This window comes from Ursus americanus, chromosome 15 (genome assembly GCF_024610735.1).
Source record: "Ursus americanus isolate L20-20 chromosome 15, mUrsAme1.1.p, whole genome shotgun sequence".
Lineage (NCBI taxonomy): Eukaryota > Metazoa > Chordata > Mammalia > Carnivora > Ursidae > Ursus > Ursus americanus.
The window spans coordinates 49,797,832-49,819,172 of record NC_142141.1 but is presented as its reverse complement, the minus strand read 5'-3'; the positions used below and the strand labels follow the sequence as shown (position 1 = coordinate 49,819,172).

Genomic DNA, 21,341 nt, shown 5'->3' with positions numbered 1-21,341 from the left:
GTTAAGGTATCTGTTTCTGGAATAAGCTTAGTATACATATATGATAAGTTATAATAAATAAATAGGTTTTTTTTTACAAAAGTTTTTAGTACGAATTAGTCCAATGTTGTGTCAAGAGGGATTGAGATTTTACCAGACTCACGTGCTAACAGGTTAGTCTGCTACAGATTTATGGATGCTGCCAGAAGATACAAGGCTCCTGGGTCAGGCACAAAGGACTTCATTACTCATGTCATAGCATGCAGCACGGGCTCTCATTCAGAACATAGAAGATGGCGTTAGAAGATAGCGAGAATGCCTCCCTCCAGAGTAGAGGGCAGGTTTATTTATCACCCCATTATATAAATATAAGGACAACCTCTGGGGAAAAGTCCAAACCAATTTCCTTGCGGCTCATTGTAGTATATTGGAATTCCCTAGTTTACGGTTCCTCCACTGTGAAACTAACCCACGGCGTGCATACCATGCAGCTGGGCCACTCCACATCACTCTCCAAGAGCTTGGCGTTAGAGGAAGCAGAGGAAACGTCAAGTTCATACTGCTTTCCATGCCATGAGAAATGAAGCATTTATCTCTGACCCAGGAGTATGGAGCCTTGTGCCGGCATCCATGAAATTGGGTCAAAACTCACTGCTTACCACGTAAGTAAGGTCTAATCTCAACATCAAGGTGTGAAGGCTCTTATTACACATCTTCAGTGACTACTTAGTTGTCGAACCATTGACATGCCCAGAGTTTGCTTTTATTTTTGACTACTGGGATGCATGTGCCATTTATGTTATTGTCTTATGTTTATGTGTAAGTTCATTAATAGTTTTGAACACATGCTCATATGTCATGGGTTTATTTACCTTTTTGTTATGGCTCTTCTGTTAATTACTTATTTGTATCCTTTAACTATTTTGTTTCCTATTGGGAAAGCTTATTTTGTTTTGTAACTATATTCCTGATGCTAATCCTTACTCATTCATAAATATGGCTATATCTTACCCTAGTTTATAACCTGTTTTTAAGATTTGTTTAGAAATCATTTGATGCAGAAATATGATTTTAATATTATCACATTTGTTAATGTTTTATGAATGTGCTATTTGTGTCTTTTACATGAAATCCTCTTCTACCCCATTATATTAAATTTGTTCACTTCATTTTCTTCTAAAATTCTTTATATTTTACTTGTACAGTTAGTTCTTTAATATATGTATAATTTATATTTGTGCCTGTATTTGAGAGATTCTAATTTTAGTTTCTCTAGATATAGAAACAGTGGGTCCGTTTCTATGTACTTTTTGAATTACCCTTTCCACGATGGTTAAAAATGCTACCTTTGTCTTCTATCAAGTTCATACATTTATATATAGATTTAGATATCTAATAATTTTATTTCAATCCCCTCAATTTGTTCTCCTCTTCTCTTTATTTCCATACTCGTACCCTATTTAAGGAGCATTTCATTATTTAGTGCTGGTCGCAGCCTATCCATAACCAATGTTGTGGCTGGACCTGCGCTGGTGATTCTTATTATGATTATAAGATACTCCTCAGCAATAACCATCAGGAAACTTTGGAAAAATGCTTATTACTTACATGTCCTGGAAAATTACATGGCACACCTGGGTCCACACAGAAAGGTGGAGGGTAGAGAGAAAGAGAATGGGGGGGGGGCTTGAAGTTCTGCTGTTCTTGGGGTCAAGGATGGGCCTATGGTTTTGGAGGCTCACTCTATCAATGAATTTAAAACATAAGAGTGAGAATTTAAAAAACAAGGAGAATGAGAAAGAGAGAGAGAGAAGGCCCAAATGGTCAGTTATCAAAATCAATTAAGATCTCTAAAACAAAGAGTCTCAGGGGACAGGGGGAAGAGGCCTGGATCTTTATCTAGTCCTATGGCTGGCAATGTGTTTATCCAGCTAGCCCTCTTTGAAGTGAATTCCCCTTTGAAGTAGAAGCCTCTTTGAAGTTGATGCTGGCAATGGAAGCTTAAGTCATGCACTTGCATTACAAAAAAAAAAAAAAAAGCAAAAGAAAATCCAACTGTCTGGGTTTACACTCACTACATTCATCTTTATAATGTCTTCATATCTGTTAGGATATGCCCTCTTCTCTTTCTTCTAACTATATATCTTCTTCATTTTTTTAATACATTCTTGCTTTTCTTAATGCTTTGCTATTTGCATTTTATTAACAGATTACTAAATCCAGTTTATCATTAAAAATATATTTAATTTATAGATTAATATGATAATCTGATTGCTCTGATTCACAAATTGGTAAATATATTATTTTTCTTGCATGGTTTTATATTTTCAGTAACATTGCTCTTCACATAGGATAAACTTGAACATTATACATTGAATTTTTTTTCCTTTAATGATTTTAGAAGGGTTTGGGGCTAATGTATTTGATTCATTTTTGCCATTTTAAATTGTACTTGATTTACTACTTATTCATATTTTTATAAATATAGGAAATCTATCCATTTTGAGGCATTAATTTGTATTCCAAAAAATTGGCAAAGTATCCCATTATTACTTAAGGTGTTTTTGTAGATTCTCTTAAATTTTCATATAGACAACTTCATCATCTATTAACAAGGATAATCTTGTGTTTTGTTTCTACTTATTATTGTTCTCCTTTTTCTTTTTTTTCTTTTTGACTCGAGAACATTCTGTACAATGCTGATTAGTTGTAGTGACTTAAGATATCCTGAGACCAGAAGAATCGCTTAGATGAACCTACCCGAAATTGCTCACTCTTAGAAATGTGACCTAAATAAACATCTTATTTTAAGACACCGACTTTTGGATTTATTTTCTTTTTCCAGCAATAGTTGCTTCTTTTGAAGCAATAGGCTAAATATTTCTAACTTTTTATATCAAACTTCCAATAATTTTGAAATTGGCATAGCTCATCTAAGCAGATATAAAGATATATATATTTATATACATTTAAATATGATATAGCTTTGATTAAAAATGATATTCAATCTGATAATGGCTATGGTATGTTTGAACTAATTTCTACTTTCTTCTTTCATTTTCTGTGCTTTCACTTTGCATCTTATATTCTCCTTTCTGGTCTTCTATTCTATTGTTAAAATAACTTTTATTATTTAATTTTCTTAAAACTGTTCCTTGCTATGAAAAATACAGATTTTTATGCTGTTGATTTAGTGTTTACTCTTCAAGTTTTAACGTATGAAATGAAACATGAATTACACGATTTTTTCTTATTATATTCTGCAGAGATCCTGAAGGCAAAGATTAATACAATATTTGCCAAAATGTCAGTAGCTTAAAGTAAAAAGCTTATTGTTATACATTGGAAAAAGTCTTTAATAACAAGTCCTCCTTGATTCCTGATAGCTTACTATTTTTAACTAACTCTAGAGCAGGTTGATAATAGTGAATTATTTTTCACCAGCATTTGAGCAGATGATTTTTACCAACTTCTGCCATCTATTTTTCTTTTAACCAGGAATCTAGTTTACTAGTCATTGGGGTGCCTGGGTGGCAAGTCAGTAAAACAACTGACTCTTGGTTTTGGCTCAGGTCATGATATCTGGACGGTGAGATTGAGCACCGTCAGGCTCCACACTCAGCACAGAGTCGGCTGAAGACTCTCTCTCCCTCCACCCCCCCAAATAAATAAATAAAATCTTAAAAAAAAAAAACACTTAAAAATCTAATTATCATTGCTTTTTAATTATTTTGGTTTTTCTTTTTGATAGTGTAAAGTTCTTTATCTTTGAGGATTAACAGTTTTAAACTGTCATATCCAAATATAGATTTAATTTTGTGCATGGCTTCGTGTTTATGTTCATCACAAGGGTCCATATACTTGTATGAATGTATTCATTTTGGTATGGCTGTTCCATTTTTAATCTTGTCTTACATATTATTATCTGTAGCTGCCTTGTGTTTAGAGAAAAGGCCATCTTTATATATGGTACCATTAATTCTCCCATGTTCCAAAGTGACTATTTTATTTTATTTATTTTGTTTATTTATTTTTTTAGGAAGGAGAGGGACAAAAGGAGAGGGAGATGGAGAAAGAGAACCTCAAGCAGACTCCATGCCCAGCATGGAGACCCATGTAGGGCTCAATCTCACAACCCTGAGATCATGACCTGAGCCAAAACCAAGAGTCGTACACTTAACTGACTGAACCCACCTAGGCATTCCTAAAGGGGGTATTTACACCATAATTTATGGATGCAAAAACTGAGGCTTGGAAATTTAGGTGGCTTGGCTTATAAGATTTCAGCTGTGCACATAAATCTTTTCTAGAAATTGCTGTTACCTATTCAAAAGAAATTTTCCTGTGTTATTTATAATTTTATCAATTCCCAATATTTTTAAAAATAGTCTTACAAATACACTAAAACATCTTTATTCCTATACAACTGTCCATAGGCCTCACACACTTGACACAATATAACTGATTTAAGTATTCATAGGTATGGTTAAAACAAACGTTAAAAAATATACATCAGCATCATAAACCCTTTTAAAAGTGTGCATATGTTTGAGGGGAGTTCCTGAAAATGAACTCCCACCACTAGTGATATCAAATCATTGAATTAGGCCCTTTTGAATATATCCATTCATTAAATTCACAAATTCCAGATATAAAAATTTTATGTAAAGAACTTTTAGTCACTGAGTGGGTCTCAACAATGGTAAAATTCTCTTGTTTCTTTTAAAAATACTTTTGGAATTATACTTACATAGGTTAAATAACTTGAATATAACACAATTCTAAATCCAGGTCAAATTTTCATGATAATACTATCAAATTAAAGTTACTTAAAAATGTAAAATAAAATCCTTATCAGAATGGAAAAAGAAACAACTGAAATATAAATATAAGTCTCTGGATATGATTTTAATTTACTAAGGCAGAAAGTTGAATGCTCCCCAAATTATGCAATTATCTGAAATATGGGAAATATGGATAGAGTTTTTTTTTACATATTTCACATAGTTAATTACATTAAATATATTTGGGATTGTAGAATTGGATGTTCAAATGCACATAAATGCATAGTAATCAATTAATACAATTCGTCATATGCAAACATGCACAAATATGTATTTCCATAAGTAGAGCTGACCATAGGGTAGTTAAAACAAGAGAGACAAGCAAGCAGATTTGCATTTTCATGTAAACCTTGTTATGGCCACATGTACAATTTGGTGTTCTTGTTATGATAATTTAAAGAAGCTTAGGAAAAATGGACATAATGTTTTAGTGAATTGACATTTAGTGATAATATGTATTATATATATATGAGTATATATATAATGTTTGAAATATATATTATTATATATATATAATATATATTATATATATGTTATATATGTTCTATATATAATGTTTGAAAATATGTCTACCTGAAGGGTAGAGAGAGGGAATTAAAGGTTACTCCTAACTGTATGCACCATTGTTTCTCTCACAGGATTCTGAGGCAAGTATTAAATCCCAAATAATAACATATTCAGATAAATGTGATCAAAGATAGTTTTGGGGAAGAAGAAAGTTGATACAAATCAGAGCCCTGCATATATTGACTGATTTAATGTTTCTTTTACAGAAGGGTGGAGTTTTATACAGCCTTGAGAAATCTACCAAATAGGGAATTTAAACCATGAGAATCTTCTCTAGTTACTAAATTATGGTATTCTTCCCCCCCCCCCCACAATACAGAAGCTTAAACAAAAGTAATTCAAAATTTCCACAATATTCTGCAATTATGCATATTTTCTACCCATATTTTGAAAAATATTCATAATAACAAGAGGAAATATAATTTGTACACCACATTTTGATAGCCTTGCTAATGCAAGATGAGTTCAAACATTGCATTTCCTTTCCTAACTGTCCCTAGGACATATTTTTCATTTTTCCTAATTTAAAATTTTTCTCCCTCCTAGCAATTGCAAGCAGCTCTCACAAACATGTTTGTCAGCTAAGATTTCTCTTAAAATTTGCCCAAGAGCATATTACATGTACATTTCTTGTTTAAAGGGATGCTTCTGAATAAACTCAATGAAAGTTATTTGTACATATGGCTCAATTTTAAATACAAGCTATTCACAGATCATAACACGTTAACATCAAACTGCCTGTGAATGCTGATTTGCAAGCTGTTCATGGGTATGTACGAATAAAACAAAACTGCTCACACCTATTCCACATGAAGTCAAAACAGATATCACATAGATTAAAAAGTATATGTAAATCACGTTCACCTTCATTGTCCTTCAGAGTGAAGTTTGGGTTTATAGATAGGCGTTCGTCAAGAAGGAAGTTAAACCTTGGTCCATTTGCAAAATCATCTTTATCAGTGGCACTGATGGTATGGATCACCTGAAGAGAAAAAGCAAAGACTAAATAGGAAACTTAATTTGGCTTATTCCTTTGATTTTGATTATATTATAGCATTTTTAATTGCCATCACAAAAGGATTTTTAAAAGACCCCTTTATCCACCTTGAGTTTTTTCAAATTCAAGTAATAAATGTCCCAGCTAGCTGGCTTGTTCTTGCATGAGCTTTTAGGAAACACATTATGAAACAATTTATAATCATCCATGCTTTATTTTCTAGCATGGCAGAAACATTTAATTTTTTTTTTCTTTATCACCCACAGTACCTTGGGGCCAGTTAACTGCAAGATTTTGTAAGAACACCTGTTTGAGGAAACAGGAAGTATTGTTTGTACAACTATAAATATCCTATTGTTCACTGTTCTCAGTGCAGTGCATGTTGTTCTCAGGAAGTAAATGCAGAAATAGTGGAGTCATTATTTTTACTGTTTCAGGGGACCTTTGAGAGCATGACCTATCCCCTCTATTTTAACATAGTTAAGATAAGGAATGTGAGACCCCAAAGGATTGTGATGTGCCCCAAAGCTGTTAAAATGGTGGCAGAAGCAAAACCAGACCACTCACTGTTTCATGGAATACTTCCCATATACGGTGGTTAAGGGAAAGCAATTCTGAAGTTTGGACTATGCACATTTTGGAGCAAAGAAAGTTAGAATATATAAATGAAACATTCCAGGTGACTTAAGTACAGAACACAAATTGCAACAGCAGTAGCCATTACACTCTTAGGAAATATTCAAACTATATGCAAGATAATGTTTTCCTCTTAAAAATTAGTATCTTAATGCTTAGGTGTCCTTTTTCTAGCCCTTCCTTGGAAAAGTTAAAGGAAAGAGAAGGAAAAGAAGCCATAAAAAGAATGTCTCCTGGGGCACCTGGATGGTTCAGGTGGTTAGGCGTCTGCCTTTGGCTCAGGTCATAATCCCAGGGTCCTGGGGTCAAGCCCTGTGCATTGGGCTCTCTGCCCAGCGGAGAGCCTGCTTCTCCTCTCTCTGCCACTCTCCTGCACCCCACCCCTCTGTTCATGCTCGGAATAAATAAATAAATAAATAAAATCTTAACAAAGAGAGTGTTTCCTGCATGTGAAATACAGTGTGTTCATTTCAAAAATTGCTATGATTTCTAAAAACATCTTCCTCAATTTCATCCCATTTCAATCTTTTCCAAGTGAAATAATACACCAATATGTACAGCAGTTAAAAGCTAAATTCCTATCCATGCATTGAGTCCATTAGTTGGTCAGGGAGATGAAGATGAATGTAAAAGTACTAAGAAGGAGTCATCAGTGACAGAAGGACCCGAAAAACATGTGTCTTCATGAAGTGGAAGTGACAAAAGTGCTTCGGGCTGTAGAAGTGATCTATTTCATCCATATCTGCATATGGCTCTCTATTGCTCAGAGTGTACTTTCTCAGCAAGAAGTTTAGCTAAAAGTAACCCCCAATGCCCACATCTCCCAAGAAGTCTCTCTCATTCTTCTCTTCTTTACTTCCCTGCACACTATTAATTTATGAGCTGAAAAATCTACATATCTCCTTGTTGTTAGCTTTCTTTTTGGTTTAAATTACAGCTGGTCCCTGGATAGATCTTTTCTCCCCTCCTTGTTATTGGCTTTTGACTTGATAGAATAAACTGATGGTTAATCAGAAGCAATCTAACAATTTTTCTCAAGTGCATGAAAAGCTCCATGGAGTTCAGAGTGTGCATAATCTGAGGAACACACCTACATTCTCTGCGTGGCAGGTACTTAACATAAAACTGAAATAAGAATATCACATTTTCAAGATTGTTTTCGGGATTAAATAAAATAAAGACACTTTTTTCTTTTTGAAAATAAATGTCCGATCTCCCCTCATCCTTGCTCATTGTCATTCTCCAAAGCACAATCCTATTTTCTCGATGATACCTCATAACCTACCTACACAAATGCAAATTCACTTCTTATCCTAGATTGTGATTTTGGAAGAGACTGGCAGAGAGCAATTAATTTAAACTAACTAAATTATTTTATATTTCCTCTTATAACTTCTTTGGGACAATTATTCCCTTCTCGTTTTAAATTTTTACAAACGAGCTTATTCTATTTGTTAAACACTGATATAATTCATATTATATCTTTAGTTTTACTGTTATCTTTAGTAAAATATACTTTCCATTTTTATACAAGTAATTTCAAATTTGAATTTACCACGAAGCTCACTCATGGCAAATTTGTCTTTCTCGAAAACTCGATCTCGTATCCACAGCAAATGATGAGCTGATTGCCACATCTTGTGTAAGAGTGAAGCATTCACCTTGAATTCCTGATGAATGTTCCTCATGCATCCATACTTATTCTTCCACAATGCTTCTGAAAAATTCTTCCAAAAATCTAGAATGTTGCTCGGCTTTTATCTAGACCTCCAAGATATCCTTTTGATGGGGAAATTTATATTCAATTTTTCTGTTTACTAATCACCTTTTCTCTTTCAGTAGGAGATAGATTTTGATTTATAGTTTCCTGAGACTTTTATTAGGAAAGTCACCTCAGAGGTGAACATGTCTGTGATTTTTGAAAGATGTAAGCTTCTGGCAGATATCTAGACAAGTGCCATGTATCTGTCATCAATATTTTCTACCCTTTTGTCGGTTATGATTTATCTACACTGTGCTACCTGTGTCCTCCGTTTGTGCAATTTGTTGGAGATGTACAATCCATAAAAATTTATTTTCCATCTCTCATTCTTTCTAACTGAATTTAGATGTTTTCTATCATATGTATATTATATAATTAGTGCATAAAGTGTTCGATTATTTTGAAGGATCTGAGAGAAACACAGTCACAGATTTATTCTCCTAAAGGGTGGGAGGGAATCCAAATTGACAGTTGATATTTATAAGTAATTACTAGCTGTAGTTTTGGTAATGCCCATGAATAAGTATTCACTTTTTAGCAGAAACTAATTAGAATCAATTTTGTATTTCTTTTATCAAATAAATGTATCACCCTGTTTAAATGTGTTTTCTATAGTCTATTTCTTCTTGAGTAGTTTTATTTTTTTAAAAGATTTTATTTATTTATTTGATAGAGAGAGACAGCAAGAGAGGGAACACAAACAAGGGGAGTGGGATAGGGAGAAGCAGGCTTCCTGCCAAGCAGGGAGCCCCATGCGGGGCTCGATCCCAGGATCCTGAGATCATGATCTGAGCCGAAGGCAGACACTTAATGGCTGAGCCACCCAGGCACCCCATCTTGAGTAGTTTATTAAAGGGTGAAAATAGGGCATCTGGGGGGCTCAGTCAGTTAAGTGTCTGCCTTCAGATCAGATCATGATCCCAGGGTCCTGGGATGGAACCCCAGGGCTCCCTGCTCAGTGGGAGCCTGTTTCTCCCACTCCCTGCCGCTCCCCCTGCTTGTACACTCTCTCTCTCCATCAAATAAATAAATAAAATCATAAAAAAATAAATAAAGGGGGAAAGCATCAAACTAGTCAGTGTCACAGATTTATACAAATAATGTAGTCTTCTGTTAGGTAGATGAACTGGTCCTAACTAAACATCTAAATTAAAAGAATATTCTATGGAGTACACTGTGTCATCTTTAAATTAATCAACGAATTTGCTTTATAATATACTCTCAAATGGGATCATAAATTTATTTAATAATAATACTAACTTCTGTTGTTTCAATGAATTGATCTTTGTAAAATCTTGGAGTAAAATCTCTACTGATCTAGGTACTTTTTTCATACAAAGTTATATTGTTAATAATTAGACGTGATGGAGGTAGTCTGGTGTTAGGTAATACAATTTTTAAAATACATGTTATGTTTCCTAAGTTTACTTTGTATTGAAACACACACACACACACACACGGGAAAGCCAATATAAATAAGATAGGAAGCATTCCTGTTATTTATATTTCAGTTTCCATGTATAGACCCATCTCATGTATTATGAATTCACTTTACTTTGGGAACTGACTTCAAATTTCATGCATGCATGATTTTCTTCTTAATATTTCCTTCATGCAAGGTGCTTAAAAGATTTTTTTTCAGAACAGGAAAATATATTAACTCAGACAAATACATTGTTGCAATTCAGGTGTACTGATACCTGATTCAACATGAACTGTGCTGTTACATGTGGTTTAAACCTCTGCTTCACAAAAGACTCGTCTCTCTGCCATGGCCACATGCTGTTATATTTAGAGCACAGCATCCATAATAAAAATGTCTGTAATTCTAAAAGCAATTGTTATAGAAAGAGGAGCCACTGTACAGCTGGGCAATACAAATATACTTCAGAAAACCTATTTCACAAATCATTATTTAAATAGAGTTCCCTATTCCTACTCTGCATCGAAGCACACAAAGTTTCTCCAGAAATGCTACAAATACAAAGTTAAAGGACTCAAAGGCGGCAAAATTAAACAATAGAAAGATTCAGACCATTTCCCTTGTAATAGGTTAATCATACAAATTGACCACACAGCTTGGCAATGGTTTGTTTAATTAAGGGTGCAATAAACAATATTTTCAAATGGCCTTTCATTCCCTCAGTAAAAAGTTTTAATTCATTTTGGTGAAACAAATGTTTAGAAACAGATACTTAAGCAATATAAAGAACCTGAGAATCTTAATGTGACATCTGAAATCATACAATGTTAATGACAACAATAATGCTAACTATGAGTATAATTTTTAGAGGATAATAACCATAATCACATAAATAAATCAATATACATTAGATCTTAGGGGTGTTAAGTCTAGTGATTGCTTTCTGAGAACAATAACAGTTCTTTGAAGAAAAGAAAAATACTATGTAAATGGTTAATGGGACCCAGAAGATAAAGATACATTTTTGTCACAGAGTTAGCCTTCTCTAAAAAATGGAATGGCTTCCCTTGCGAGGAGAATAAGGTAATCCATATTTAAAGGAATTTGAGACTCATCTAGTCATATGCTCATAGAATTTCAGGCTTGGAAGGGCCCTGAAATTCTGACAATTTTCTTTATTTTAGAGATGAAGAAAGCATTTTGTCAATGTCACATAAATCATTTGTTAGACATGCTATGGAGCTTAGGTGGTCAGTGTGGAGGGTAAAACAGAAGGTCCCAGGCTAGCAGGTTGGCCCTGACAGGAGAGCATAACCCTGAGAGAGTGCCTGGATAAGCTTTCCCATGATCAAGAGGAGGAAGGAACATAATGGGAGGTCAATGGAAAAAGTCAAGGTGACGGGCCAATATGGAGAGAGTTCAATCTAGAAAATTAATACCAGTGTTTTAGATTTGGGAGTACATTTTCACATTCATAGGACAAAAATCAATTGATCCAAGAGCAAGGACTGAGTATTATTTGCCCAAATTTTCAATGCTTTGACGTGAAAAGGTGGCTAGGACTAGCAAGTATGAATTGCTCCCAATACAGCCTCTCACCTTATCCTATAAATTTTGAAATTACCTTGAAGTAAAAAAAAAAAAAAGAAAGAAAGAAAGAAAGAAAGAAAGAAAGAAAGAAAGAAAGAAAGAAAGAAAGTAAAAGAGAAATATATTACCTAAAAAGAAAACATCTAAAAATGGCTGATGCAATCATTAGCTTATGTTTGGATTTTTAAATCTTTGTATCCATTTCAAACGATACAATTTTGAATTATCTGAATAACCTACAGACCAAAGAAACAAAGATTCTGTGAGGGATTATATCCTTGTCAGATTTTGATATTGAAGTTATGTTTCACCATAAAAAGAGTAGAAAACAGAGTTCCCCTTTTGTACTTTTTAATACAGTGTACTTTCACTATCATTCCATTTAAATATTTTTAATTTTTATTACTTAAGAGATTCTTAGCTTATGTAGAGTTGCCCTGATTTCCAATGGATTTTTTCTCTAGCAATACTTTTTTCCCCCTAGCAATACTTTTGAATTAGTGTCTAGCTTTATTTATTTATTTCTTTGTCACACAGAAAATAATGAGGCCAATTTGCAAATTATTAAAACTTGCTTTGTGGCCCTGCAGACAGTAAATTTTTGGTCAATGTTTTCTGTAAATTTCAGAAGAATGTGTGATCCGAAGTTGTTCAGTACATTATTCTATATTTATCGAAGAGTACATTTGTTAATTGTGGTGTTCAATTTTCAATATCTTTACCAAAATTGTATACAATTATTCTATCAGTTTTTGGTAAAAGTGTACTAAAACTCCCATACAATAATGGGCTAGTCTATTTTTTATTATTTCTACCATTTTTTCCTTTGTTCATTTTGAGGCAACATTGATAAGTATATACAAATTTAAAATGGTCAATTCTACCTGGTGCATAAACTGTTTTTATCACAATGAATGTGCTTCTTTATATCTAGTAACATTCCTTTGATGAAATGTGCGTGTGTGTGTGTGTGTGTAGCTAGGTAAGTATGTATATAGCAATTATTCAAGTAATTATTTGGTATATTTTTACATATATTTTCTTCCAAACTCTTTTCCTTTATTATGTTTATTTTATACCTCATTTTTTAAAAAGATTTCATTTATTTATTTGAGTGAGCACACATGCATCAGTGGGGGGGGAGGGGCAGAGGAAGAGGGAGGAGCGGACTCCTCACTGAGCAGGGAGCCCCACTTGGGGCCCAATCCCAGGACCCTGAGATCATGACCTGACCTGAAGGCAGACACTTAACTGACTGAGCCACCCAGGCGCCACTATTTTACACCTTGTATAAAAATATTTTGGAATTACTATTGGTTATAAACTTCATATTTTATTAGGATTATATTTTAGTTTTGAAATGGTCCCTCTAGAATCCTTGAAAATTGCTCCTATATGAAAAGCTTTCTAACTGCAAAACATACTCCAGTGGGATAAAACCATATGCAACAAGTTTCTAAGTATATAATTATGTTAAAGTGAACAAACATTATCATGAAGACAGTTAAGATCAAGAAATAGAAATGTAAACCTTGCCTTCTTTAGGATTAACTATTTTTATTTATTTATTTTTTTTAAGATTTCTTATTGTATTTATTTGAGAGAGAGAGAGCACAATTGGTGGGGAGGACAGAGGGAAATGGAGAAACAGACCCTTTACTGAGTGGAAAGCCAGACTCTGGGCCTAATCCCAGGACCCTGGGACCTTGACCTGAGCTGAAGGCAGATGCTTAACCGACTGAGCCACCTAGGTGCCCCAGGATTAAGACTTTTTAATTACAATTTCTACTAGCTTATTAGTTACATTTTTTTTAAACTATTTTTACTAGTTGATCTAGAGGTTATAGTATGCATTCTGGATATATAAAATCTATTATAAACTAGTAGTTTATCAATTTCTCAAATTTTAAGAGGCCAAATTTCTCAAATTTAAAGGAACCAAAATTTAAGGAGTTTAGAATATCTTAACTTTGTCTTTCTCACTTACGATCTCTTGTTGCCATGTATATGATGTCTATTCTGTTTATTCATCAATTATTAAGTTTTTATGAATATATTTATTGATTGTGTTTGTTTTGAAGGTTCCTTATGACTCCAAGCTGCCAGTATAATTATTTTTCTTTTTCACCCAATAAAAGCTATGTTTCTTATGGTAAGTTGGCCTAGTTCTGAGATTTTCTGGTCTTGTTTTTTGAGGGATATTTTAGTAGAAAAAAGAATTCATGGTTGTCAGTTATTATCTAGCAATTGTTGGGAATTATCTTTCCATTGTTTCCTGGGTTTTATCTTTCTTTTTTTTAAAGATTTTATTTATTAATTTGAGAAAGAGAGAGAGCATGAGCATCTGTGTGTGCACAGGCAAGCAGGGGTTGGGGGAGGGGGGGAGGAGCAGAGGGGGAGGGAGACAAAGAGGGAAAGAGTCCCAAGCAGACTCCATGCTTATTGCAGATCCCGTCTAGAGTCTCAATTCCACCACCCTGGGATCCTGACCCCAGCTGAAACCAAGAGTGGATGCTCCACTTTATATGTTAAGAAAATAATTTTAGAGGGGCGCCTGGGTGGCACAGCGGTTAAGCGTCTGCCTTCGGCTCAGGGCGTGATCCCAGTGTTCTGGGATCGAGCCCCACATCAGGCTCTTCCGCTACGAGCCTGCTTCTTCCTCTCCCACTCCCCCTGCTTGTGTTCCCTCTCTCTCTGGCTGTCTCTATCGCTGTCGAATAAATAAATAAAATCTTTAAAAAAAAAAAAAAGAAAATAATTTTAGGATGTATGCATCCATTTCTGACACAATTGAAATAGATTCTGGTAAATAAATCATTATATATCTGTACTGAAAAATTCCTTGTTGCTTTTGAAATGGTGATAAAGAAAAATGTTTAAGCATCTGAAGTGATCATCTTAATATATTACGTATATTATATATTATGTAATATATAATATAACAATATATTAATTGTTATATACTATAACTTATAGTATTATAATATAATATAATTCTGTAAATGCTTTCAGATATAATTTTCATCCGCTTTGTCCTTATATTTTCTAATTTTCTTGTGGGCAATGAATATGAAAAAAAACTTTATGAAAAAAACAGTTGTCCATTTATATATACACAAATATCTCCTCAGAGGGTGTTAAAACATAATCAATGATTATCTTAGCACACTATCAGTTGTCTGTTCTATAAAAATACACAGACAATGCTTCTCAGTACTATAATTTTAGGACAAACTTTAAAATGATATAAAGTAGTTTTGGAAGGGGGTGCTTGGGTAGCTCAGTCGCTTAAGCATCTGACTCTTAATTTTGGCTCAGGTTATGATCTCAGAGTTGTGAGACTGAGCCCCATGTTGGGCTCCATGCCAAGTATAGAGCCTGCTTAACATTCTGTCTGTCTGTCTCTTCCTCTGCCCCTTCCCCCTCTAAATTTTTGAGAAAGAAAGAAAGAAAAGAAAAGAAAAGAAAAGGAAAGGAAAGGAAAGGAAAGGAAAGGAAAGGAAAGAAGAAAAGAAAAGAAAAGAAAAGAAAAGAGAAAAGAAAAGAAAAGAAAAGAAAAGAAAAGAAAAGAAAAGAAAAGGAAAGAAAAGAAAAGAAAGTAATTTTTGGGTGCTATATTCAGTCTGGTTTACCAAAGACAGTAAAAGGGACCATCTCACTCAGATGGACCTAGACCTTTTCTACCTCTCTAGATTCACCTGTGACAGACAGACTTTAGACTGCTCCTCATGGAATCCATGCCTCCACGTAGTCCTTTCTCTGTTAAATCTGGGTGTGACCTGTGATTTGCTTCTGACCAATAGAATATGTCAAAAGTGTTGATACATCATTCACCTGATGACATTACATTACACTATGTAAGACTGTTTGCTAACAGACTTTACAGATCTCTCCTTACTTGTTTGATGAAGTAAGTAGCTACATTGGAGACGCCCACACATATAGCAAGAAACTGTGGGTGGCATGTTGAAACTCCAGGGAACATTGAAAAGATGAGGAAAATCCTGAAGCCCTGAGGTCTATAGCTGAAGGTAACCTAATGCTGCCAATAACCAGGTGTGCTTAGAAGAGATCTCAAGCCTCAGCGAAGAACACGATCCTGATAGAAACCTTGATTACAGTCTTGTGAGACGCCTGCAAAGATCAAACTAAGCCATGAGCAGATATCTGACCTACAGAAACTCTGGGATCACAAATAAGTGTTGTTTTAAACTGCTAAGTTTTTGTAATTTGTTATACAGCAGAAAACAAAAACAAAAACAAATGTGTATCCCCTTCCAGACTTCTCCTTGCTTTACATGCCACAGCCGCAATGGTCTTCCTTCAGATTTGCCATGCTCCTTTAGCTAGCTGCCATGCTACATCCAAACTCATGACCCATGTTCAAGCTCTTCTCTGTTTCTTCCACTGTCCCTACTTTCGTAATACATAACACACTCTTCATATTGTTCCAACCTAATCATCTTTTAGTACCAATATCACTCAATGGTCACTCACACGTCACTCCTACAGGCCCTCCAAAATGGACCAACCACTCCCTTCTCCATAATCCCATTTCAAAGCTTCATTAGGATGGAAAAGTTCACAGTTTCCTTCTCATTTAATACAGGGCTTCACAGAAAGCATTCAATAGAATTTCATTGGTATGATGAATGTATGTATGAATGAGTTCATTTTTTGATTTACATTTGTGTTCTGGGGAAAACCTATTTTCAATGAGTCTCAAAAATACGTATTTTGTACTTAAAGCTTTATAAAATTATTTTCACTGAGCACAAAAATAACATTGAGGGATTTTGAGGATTATACCCAAAAAACAATAGAAATAGAGCTGCTTTTTTTTTCTCTTCCATTCCAGTGATAGGAAGGAAACAATTAACTTACCTGGCCAGGCTTTGAATTTTCACAGACAACAATATCATATTCCCTGGCAAGTTCGGGTGGATTGTCATTGACATCCAAAACTCTAATACCCACTGTGACATGGCTCAGCAAACCAGGATTGTCTGCAAAACACACAGGGATATATTTAGTATTTCAATGCACACTTTAGAGGCTTGGTTTAAAACAAATCTCCTTAATACTGTAGCTTGTCACCAGCTCCATATGCTGCAACAGGACTTTTGGCAAAAGACAACTTTATGATGGCACTCTTTGCTAGAACTCATTAACTTACAGAAAAATGAAAAATGAACACCAAGGCATGACATGAATACTAAAATGATATTTTGTCATATCAAGGAAATTATATGTTATTCAGGAACTGGAGTGGGAGAAAGTTGTCAGAATTCATTGTATGTTGTCAGAGTCTAAGGGATGAACAATTGGTTTCATCATTAATCTAAGAAAAGCATAGCAGTTGGTAAAAAAAAAATTACATAATCTTTAAAAAGTTTGAATTTTCAAATTTAAATAAACTTGGAGAAAATAAAAAAGTACCATTTTTTTGCACAAAGAATAATTTTCTTCTTATAGAAAAAAATGCATGCAGTGTGTGATGTTAAGTCATACTTGTGGAGAAATAATAATCGAAATCAGAACTTATCATAGAATTAATATATAACTCTGGTAGATATCAAAATATTATAGTTAACACCTTAAAGTAGGTCTTAATCGCAGTCTTCCCATTTTTCAGTAGGTTTATTAATCCTAAGATGTAAGGAAAAGGTGAATGTTTGGTTTATTTTATACAAACCAAGCTATAAATGAAGAATTAATAATGGGAAAATTAAATATATACATATATATGTATATATTTATATTGCTGATGTTTCTGTTATTATTTTTTAAAAATCCAAAATTAAAGTTAAAATAGACTAATTTTAAAAAGGATTACTAAAATAAGAGACATAAAATCTAGATAAACTTATCAATTTATCAAAGTAGAATATTGAGAAGGTATATTAGATAAAAGGGGATATGGATATGCATAGACATATATAAAGAAGATACAAAAACTAGTAAGAATATGGATGGAATACAAAATGCCAAAGGAGGCTCTCAAAGGAACAGGAAATCTGAGGAGTACTACAGCAGTCAAACAATATCAAATTCCATTTAAAACATAATTTTTCTAAAGAGAAAAAAATTCAGGTACAGATTATTTTACCTAAAGTTAAAGAAACAGGTAATTTCAGTCCTATACATCTTTTTCCCAGAAGACAGAAGGATGAAATACTGAAAGCTTGTTTTCTATGGCTTGTGACCTGTCGATATCAATACCAGACGTTCTCACTCATGAGATATTTTACATGTAAACGCCTAAACAAAATGATAGCAAACACATTTCACTGGTGTGACAAAAACAAACAAACACAAACCCCCCAAAACTATCTTTATCAATTTAGTTACACGCTTGCTTCATTTAGCATTAAGGGTACGAAGAAACAAAGGGAAGAAGGAAGGAAGATACAAAGGAAGAAACGAGGAAAGACATTTCAAAAAGCATAAAAATTATTCACAAGGTTAATGAATTAACGGATGGACAAACACAAATAATCATCTGGACACATACGGAAAAACCAAGAAATAGAATGCAGTATCCATACATGATAAACACAATGAAACAAAGCAAAACAAAACAAAAGTACAACAAAAACAAAAACTCTCAGCGAATAAGTGGAAATGTGCTTTCTCCAACTGATTAAGGGTACATTAAACAAACACCACCACCACCACTACGGCGTATATTATTCTTCATGGTAAAAAACTAACTAGAGTTAATTAACAAAACTATAAGGAAGCTAGAAATAAATCTAACAAAGGATATGAAAGACCTATATGCGGAACACTTTATTGAAGTTTTATATTAGTTTAGCTTATTTAGACTTCATTAAAGACATTAAGAGCTATATCATGTGTGTGATTAGGAAGACACAATATTACAAATAAAACCAACCTTTCCGAATTGATGTGTGTATTCAATGTAATCTGTTGCAAATCCCCGTGTTCACAGAATTAAAAGCTGATTCTAACATTTATAAGTACTAAGATTATTTCGACTTGTATGGAAAAGAACAATAAAGCATACTTGATCTACAATTTACCAAGGCTATATATTATATGATATTCGTGGCCTTACTATTGCCGCTATGTAAATATATCTCTTCTACTCTAAATGTCATATATGATTTTTTTCATATATTCTTATATTTCCCAAGCAGGTACTTGCTCACCTTTTCAGAGCAGACAAAAGTAATCTGTTTTAGAAATCTGAGGCAAGAATAATTTTATTGGCTCTAATCATTAGCATCAGCAGCCTTAATTGTCCCTGAGTAAATAGTTCTCTGCTCATTTTCTGAGCAGGCAGAATTAGAAGCAACCTTAGTGACGTTAGGAAAAAAAGAAAAACAAAGAAAAAAAACCTGTTTTGTAGAAGATTCTGGAAAGACTACATCTTGACGGAAAGCTAGAATAAAAGAACAGCTAGGCATCTGTGTTCGACATTCACCTTCCCGCTGTCCCCACCCCTGCTCATGCTAACTCTGGGCCGGAATGGCCTTCCACTCATTCCATACTGGGGTATAGGAAACTCAATTCTTCTAGATGGAAATAGACTGTATGTTGATCGAATATTATCTTATTACTCCAATGTATAATTCTATTCCATAACTTACTGATTAAAAGCACGGCGTTCCGCATCAGACAAATGCCGGTTTATCTGTAGACCTACTACCCTTATGTGTTCTGTGGGGAAGCTGAACTGAATTTAACCTGGGTGTGTTGCGACTAACGATCTGTGTGCCCTGTCAAGGGCAACCACAGGAGGTGCTGATGAAGAGTTAGGAAAAACAGAAGTTGGAGTAAGGGGACTGTCATTACCAATGCAAATTGAATACCTGCGGTCTATTTACTAAAAGCAGCACAATGTATAAAAACTGTGCCTTTAATTCCAGGTAATTAGAGGCTGAAAACCCACTATGGCTTTGTATCCTCTTGCAGTCTACCTGCCTGCATTCTGGTATTTTCTGCTCAATAATACAATTAGCTAATTCTAAATTAGCAAACTGGGAAGTTCTTTTGAGTTTCTCTTCTTTCTTTCCCACAGCCATTGGGTTAGTATGTTACCCTTTGAATGACAATAACCTTACCTATAAAATGTGAACATATTCATGATTGTTGGAAGCGTTTTCTTCTGTTACTGAAGTTCGTAATTCAACATTTCTGTTACTGCTATTGTTACTTTTATCTTCATGCTTTATTTCTAGCAACCAGGGTTTTTTTTTCATAGATGTATAACTGACATACAATATTGTATTAGTTTCAGGTGTCCAAGAGCAACAAAGTGATTTGGCAATTACATACATTACAAAATGCTCACCATGGTCAGTGTAGTTGCCATTTGTCACTATACAAAGTTATTATAATATTACTGATTACATTCCCCAGGCTGCACTTTTCATCCCTGCCACTTATTTATTTTATAATTGGAGGTGTGTACTTAATCCATTCACCTGTATCACCTGCCCACCCTCCTGCACACCTTCTTCCTCTCTGGCAACTGTCAGTTTTTTCTCTGTATTTGTGGGTCTGTTTCTGTTTTTGTTCAATTTTAAGTCTTTTTGATGGCAGAGTAAATAAAATATATTGGATCAGACAAATTTAAATATGAATCCCCTTTCCAGCACTCTATTTGGGAACATGAAATTTGGAAAGTTATTTATTATTTTTATGCCTTCATTACTTAATCTGTAATGAGTTATTTGGCTTGCCAAATTGTGTTTTTGAGAAACAATTCAGGAAATTATGTAAATTCTAAAATACTGACCCTGGGAGAGAGCAGACTGCACATTTGAATCCTTTCTGAAGATCAAAAACAAAACAGAAGCAAAAACAAACACACAGCATACTGGCAATCCTATACATGTGATTTCTAACAGAAACTACACTATAAAAATCATCCATGTTTCACTTAATACCAGGGTAAAAGTAAGTCACGTTAGCAGAGTGCCCTCTGTGCAGATAGTGATGCAGTGAAAGTATTGGTATATGGTATTTCAGTGCAACTGCAAGTTTGATGCTATGATTTTTAGAGGATTTTCCATAGCTTGAGGAACAATCCATTTTATCCAGTGAGCTCATTAGAAAAGTCTGATTCGTGCATGACACTATGATGGGCTCTAGAGAACACAGAGCAATGAAACATACCACTCCTGTAGATTGCCCACTATCAATATAGAATGCAGAAAACAAGTTAAATATTAATATTTTTTCAATTTGTTTTCTTTAAAATCGTGATTTAAGTGTTCAATTTGTTTTTATCCCAAAGTCCTTATGACGTAAATATTTCCCTCCTAAAACTCAAATCATGACCATTAGTGTATGTAGCATAGTTTACTAGGGAATTCAATAGATTTCTAATCTAAAAATTCATATTCTGAAGTTAGAATTAAGTACTTTTTTTTTTAAGATTTTATTTATTCATTTGACAGAGAGAGACAGCCAGTGAGAGAGGGAACACAAACGGGGGGGAGTGGGAGAGGAAGAAGCAGGCTTCCAGCGGAGGAGCCTGATGTGGGGCTTGATCCCAGGACCCCGGGATCA

The 21,341-nt window shown here is 34.2% G+C and overlaps 1 protein-coding gene across 2 annotated transcripts in view; it reads right to left on the bottom strand.

The window, feature by feature from the left end:
- Positions 1-21,341, bottom strand: part of CDH18 (cadherin 18) — a 311,962-nt gene that overhangs the window by 22,451 nt on the left and 268,170 nt on the right. For both annotated transcript variants that reach the window (XM_045787406.2, XM_045787408.2), the window contains exons 8-9: positions 16,683-16,804; positions 6,255-6,372 (exon numbers count right to left, since the gene is read on the bottom strand). In XM_045787406.2, the coding sequence (XP_045643362.1) occupies positions 6,255-6,372; positions 16,683-16,804 (240 nt within the window). The remainder of the gene's footprint in view (positions 1-6,254; positions 6,373-16,682; positions 16,805-21,341) is intronic.